The 5,446-nt window shown below is 40.7% G+C and overlaps 1 protein-coding gene across 1 annotated transcript; it reads right to left on the bottom strand.

Annotated features, from left to right (window-relative positions):
• Positions 1 to 620: 620 nt before the first annotated feature.
• On the bottom strand, positions 621 to 1,580 carry LOC308572914 (olfactory receptor 5T17-like; the record flags this gene model as incomplete). Its single annotated transcript, XM_081169455.1, has 1 exon — positions 621 to 1,580. One exon carries the CDS (start codon positions 1,578 to 1,580, stop codon positions 621 to 623), a length of 960 nt encoding a protein of 319 aa, XP_081025581.1.
• Between the last annotated feature and the right edge of the window lie 3,866 nt (positions 1,581 to 5,446).

Raw genomic sequence — 5,446 nt, 5'->3', positions numbered from 1 at the left:
TAGTATATATTCTATATTCTAAGTAGTAGAATATAGTAGAATATTTTATATTCTACTATAGAATATTCTATATTCTACTATATTCTCTATTCTAAGTAGAATATTCTATATACTAAATAGTAGTGATCGGCCCAAGATCTCCCCATGAGACCACTCTGGCTTTTGTGGTTTCCTCACAATCTTAAGATCTCATGTTCATCTCCACAGCCCTCTCTCATTGCAACCACACATGATTTGTGGTATCTTCTACATATTTATTGTATGAGGTAATCATAGATAAGCAATTTAAGAATAGGGCATTACTTTCCTAGAGTTGACTTACTCTCTTTTATTTAAACAACAACAACTCAACAATTTTGGGGGTTTCCTAAAAAAATCTCAACAACTTTTGGGATGTCCTGGTTTTTGCTTTTTGAAATATGGCAACCCTAAGCTACAATGAGCACTTCCAGCTTATATTATTTGCTGAACTTATATTGATCCTTAAGATCATCATATAGGTAAATGACAAGAGAGGCTACATTTTTTATAATTTTAATATTGGACATGCAACACCATACATAGATGCTAATAATGGACTAGCAATATATAGCTGTTGTGGAAATGTTTAGAAATTGTTGCTAGCTACTCATTTTGTTACATACCTTCCTCTGAATGCCTCCTAAGGCATCCTTAACCTCCTTGTTTCTCAGGCTGTATATCAAGGGATTCAGTAAGGGGATGACAATTGTGTAGAATACAGCAAGCGTTTTGTCCGTGACATCTTGAAGAAACGATCCACTGCCAGTGTTTGGTCGGAAATGCAAGATAAGAATTGCCCCATGGAAGATGGTAACTGCAGTGAGGTGTGAGGTGCAAGTGGAGAACGCCTTAAGTCTACCTGCCCTTGAGCTGATCCTCACAATGTTGATGAGAATGTACATATAAGAGATGATGACACTCAGGATGGTGGTTCCTTCTACAAGCCCAGCCTCAAAAAAAATCAGGCGTTCATTGATGTAAGTATCCGAACAGGAAAGTGATAAAAGTGCAGTGATGTCACAATATACATGATTGATTTCGTTCGAGTGACAGAATGACAGCCTGAAGGTGAAGACTGTATGGAGAAGAGAGTGCAGAAGCCCAAGAGCATAGGACCCCACCACCAGAAGTGTACAAATTTTAGGAGACATGAGGACTGGATACAGCAGTGGTTTACAGATAGCCACATAGCGATCATATGCCATTGCAGCCAGGAGAAAGCACTCTGTGCTCCCCAGGCCTATCACAAAGTACATTTGCAATGCACATCCAGTGAGGGAAATGGTCTTTTTATCTGCTAAGAGATTCACAAAAGTCTTAGGGGCAACCACAGAGGAGAAGCATGCATCGAGGAGAGAGAGGTTGCTGAGAAAGAAGTACATTGGAGTGTGGAGCTTGGGACAGGCTCTTATTAACACAAACAGTCCTAGATTTCCCACCAAAGTAGCAATATAAATAGCAAGGAAGACTAGAAAGAGGACAATCTGTAGTATGAGATTGTTTGTTAACCCTACAAATACAAACTCATTGATTATTACGGTGAAGTTTTTCTCTTTCATTGCATTCAGATTGTTTTATTCCAGAGCTGTAAAATAAAGAAACACGACAACTGAGAAGAAACGATCATTTATTCATCATGCACATGAGAAATCTATGCAACTCATTTGCCACCAGTGACTCCCTTGTTTTATTTAGACAAATATTGGAAGGATTTCTATCAAAGGTACCAGGCGCTTGGGGATAAAGGGAGCGTCTTACCTTCTTCTTCAGCTCTACAAAGGTATCTGCTTATACAACATGGGGGCCTAGTTATAGGTGGGAAAGGATGTGATGAAGACACCCACACAAACTAAGAATGTACCCTGCACAGCTAGCACATCCTTTGTTAATGTAGGAAAGTGGCTATACCAGGAAGCAATGTAGAACCTCTTTCAAAAACTACGGTACTTTTTGGCATTGAAAGTGAATACCCTCCAGCCCAGCCCAGAGAAAAACCAGGACATGCATCTTTCGGGGCTGCAATCTCAAAGGAGCCAGGGGACTTGTGCACAAACACAGCACCCCAAAACGGGATGTTCCACTTAAATTGGGACAGTTGAGGGGTATGAAAGTGTGCCTTTGGTTCTGCTACTACAAGAATGCTGCTGTTAAGAGTCTCTATTACTGGGGATGTTGAGAAAGAATATGTAGTCAAAGTTATGCAAGTAAATTCAAGAGTTCGACTGAAAACTTCCTCTCACTTCTGTTTTAAGTGTATAATCGAGACACTCAGAGTACATTTATGATAATCATTATGCATACTTGCAATTTTTCCAGAAGCTCTTTTGACTGTTAAGAGGGTCCCTTAGTAAAATTCTGCACATTTTCCTTCCCCTTCTAAACTAAAATGACACTGCAGGATCTGGTATCTGTTACAGCTAAGTAACAACTCTGATTCTTGGACTGCTGAGCATACTCTTCTCTTGACAATACTTGGAAGGCACATGCACTTCAATATTGAAGAATAATAATTATTTACTGATTATAATCAGCACAGAATGCTGATCAGTTGGCTTGCAGTGGAATCATGAAGCACTCTCTCCTTTCTCTGGAGAGCATAAAAAAACCATAATTCTTTAAATGTATATAAGCCTACATAACAGAGCTCATATAAATAATGCAAACAGCAAACAAAATAACAAACAAATAGGCAAAAAGCCTGCCACAAGGAACAATCAAAAATGCTTCAAAATCATCAGTAGCAGAAGAAGTGCATATATGTACCAAATTAAGAGCAAAGATGGGGGGAAGTTATGCAGAAAAACAAGGTGTGTGGTTGCGGGAAAACAACATACTGACTCCTGCTTTCTTAATATGTCTCTACTTACTCTTAAAGGAAACTGGGGTGGTAGAAGATCTGAAGAAATAAATGGAGAATGAAATTGCATGAATGGAACTTAATTCCAGAGAGATAACGATGTTGGTCGCTTGGAGTAAAACCCAAATAGAGAAATGTGATAATGAGCACAGTTATTGTACCCAGAAGCATTCTTAGACAGAGTCCACTTTGTCAGCTGCACGGAATGGCATGTATATATAACTGTAGAGCTTTTATTTTATCCCTACCACCCTCAGTGCTCCATGTCCTTGGAGAACTGCACATAATTCATCATTTTAGGAATTCATCTATTGGGAAAATGTGCCATACTCTCCCCAAGACTCAAGTGCATTGAGGCACAGAAATTGTTCACTGTTTGTTTCTGATAAAAAATAATAATAATTCCATATGAAGAGGCAGGGCCGACCAAATACATTTTGGCACCTCAAGTGAACCACAGAAAGTGCCTCCTCCTTGCTAGGGAAGATGTTGTGAATAAAGATTAACAAAGGGGAAATAAAGATCTACACTGGGATCTGCTACCCCTGTGGATCTTGCCACCTGAGGCAGTTGCTTCATGGGTGGGCCGCCCTTGTGAAGAGGCAATAATAGAGAAGGGGAGGAGTATTGTTAGCCTTGAAAAACAAACTTATATGAAGCTACAACCATAGCTGTCAACTTTTCCCTTTTCTTGGAGGAATCCTATTCGGAATAAGGGAATTTTCCTTAAGAAAGGGAAATGTTGACAGCTATGGCTACAACTGGAAGAATGTTGGGGGCATCATAGTCTGGAAATGGATAATATTGTTTCATGAAGGAATCCCAATAACATAGGGAGCCAAAGCCAGATCATTGGTTTATCTGAATGAATATTTGCATTGGAGGGCAGCAGCCATGTGCAGGACTTAGCACTGACTGGAAGTGGCTCTCCAGGGTTTCAGGGCACTATCCAGCACTATCCAGAGATGCTGCACATTGAACCTAGGATATTTTGCAGGGGAAGCATGTGATCTTCCATCAAATTCGCATTGACACTTTGTCACAATTTGTTTTTCTGGGAAAGGGTTGTAACTCCGTGGTAGTGCATCTGCCTGCAGAAGGTCCCAGGTTTCACACACACACACACACACCCCAGACAACAATACAAAACAGTGAGATGGCAGGAATCAGGGTTGCCATATGTCCAGAATTTACCGGACGTATCCAGAATACTGCAGTCAGAAATCAGCTAAATGTCTGGGAAAATCTGGATGTATGGCAACCGTGTTGGCAGTGTTTTTGCCGATTTCCTTCAAAAATAGTGCATTTTTTAAAAAGCATTTTTGCCAAAAAATAGCTCAACAGCTTTTTAGTTCGGATTGTCACTTTTTGAAATAGGGCAACCCTAGCAGAAATACAAAGTACTGGTAGGTACAAGTGCTGAAGAATGGAAATACGTGGGACTGAATATTCTAATAAAGATATTGATATCCATTTTGAATTTTATCTCTTTTGTTCAAGGAAGGACCTGGGGGAGGAGGAGATTTAAGCAGCTGTGGGAAAGTGAGGACTTGCAGTCTCCACAACTGCCTCAAAGGGGCTAGGCCTCTGAAAAGTGTTGCTATGCTGACACCCCTGAGCAGACCTTATTTCTTCTAATAAAGTTAATGTCACTTACTCTGTGTGATTTATTGCTGGCTAGCTTCTGACATAATGTCAAGCCAAACACTTGAAGAGGGCCTAATTGAGTCTCACAATAGAGGAGATAGGTTGACTGTAGAGGAGATAGAGGAGGAGATAGGTTGACTGCCCTTTTTTAAATTTTTCTATTCTAAAAAACACTTCATAGCCTAAAGTCATGCAAGCATTGTACAGTAAGAGAAAATAGGATAAAATATAAAAGAAACAAACTCAATGAACTAAAAGCAATAAAATCATATCTACAGTTATAGACACTGTAGAGAATGACTGAGGCTCACATCAGGGAAAGCCTTCTTAAACTTTCTGCAGGCAGTGCAATGGCATCTCAGATACTTTTTGAGGTGGCTGGCAGACAGCAGCTCCTTCTCTCTCTGCTTCTCTCTGTGTGAAAGTTCTTTGTCACATCCACAGCCCTGCTGTACATCACAGGTAGGACAGGAGTTGAGAGCAAGAAGACTGTTGCACCCGCTTGGAACTGAACCAGGCACAATGTTTTCATACGATGGTAGTACCATTGGGAAGGGATCCCTTTCAAGACTTTCCACTGGCCACCACTCGCAGCAATCCCATTGGTGATACTTCTATCTGGCCATACATTTGGTGGATAGAAAAGGGTGCTCTGTGCCAATGGAATGATGTTGGCATCACTTGGCAGGCAGCAGGTGGGCAAGATGGATAGATGGACAACTCTGTCAAATCCAAGCCCCCCCCTTGCAGAAAGGGGGCTTTGACTGCTTTATAAATTGCAATTTCAAAAAGAGCATGATAAGCAGCATCCCAAAAGCTTCTTGCATATTTCTCCCCTACACCCCCGATTCCGCCCCCCCCCCTGTCAGCTTCCATGTCCCTCACTATAAATATATAACATGCTCAGTTTAGGACTGACAG

This window comes from Podarcis bocagei (genome assembly GCF_964188305.1).
Source record: "Podarcis bocagei genome assembly, chromosome: 1".
Classification (NCBI taxonomy): domain Eukaryota; kingdom Metazoa; phylum Chordata; class Lepidosauria; order Squamata; family Lacertidae; genus Podarcis; species Podarcis bocagei.
Note: the sequence above shows the minus strand (reverse complement) of the source record. Positions and strands in the feature narration are given on the sequence as shown.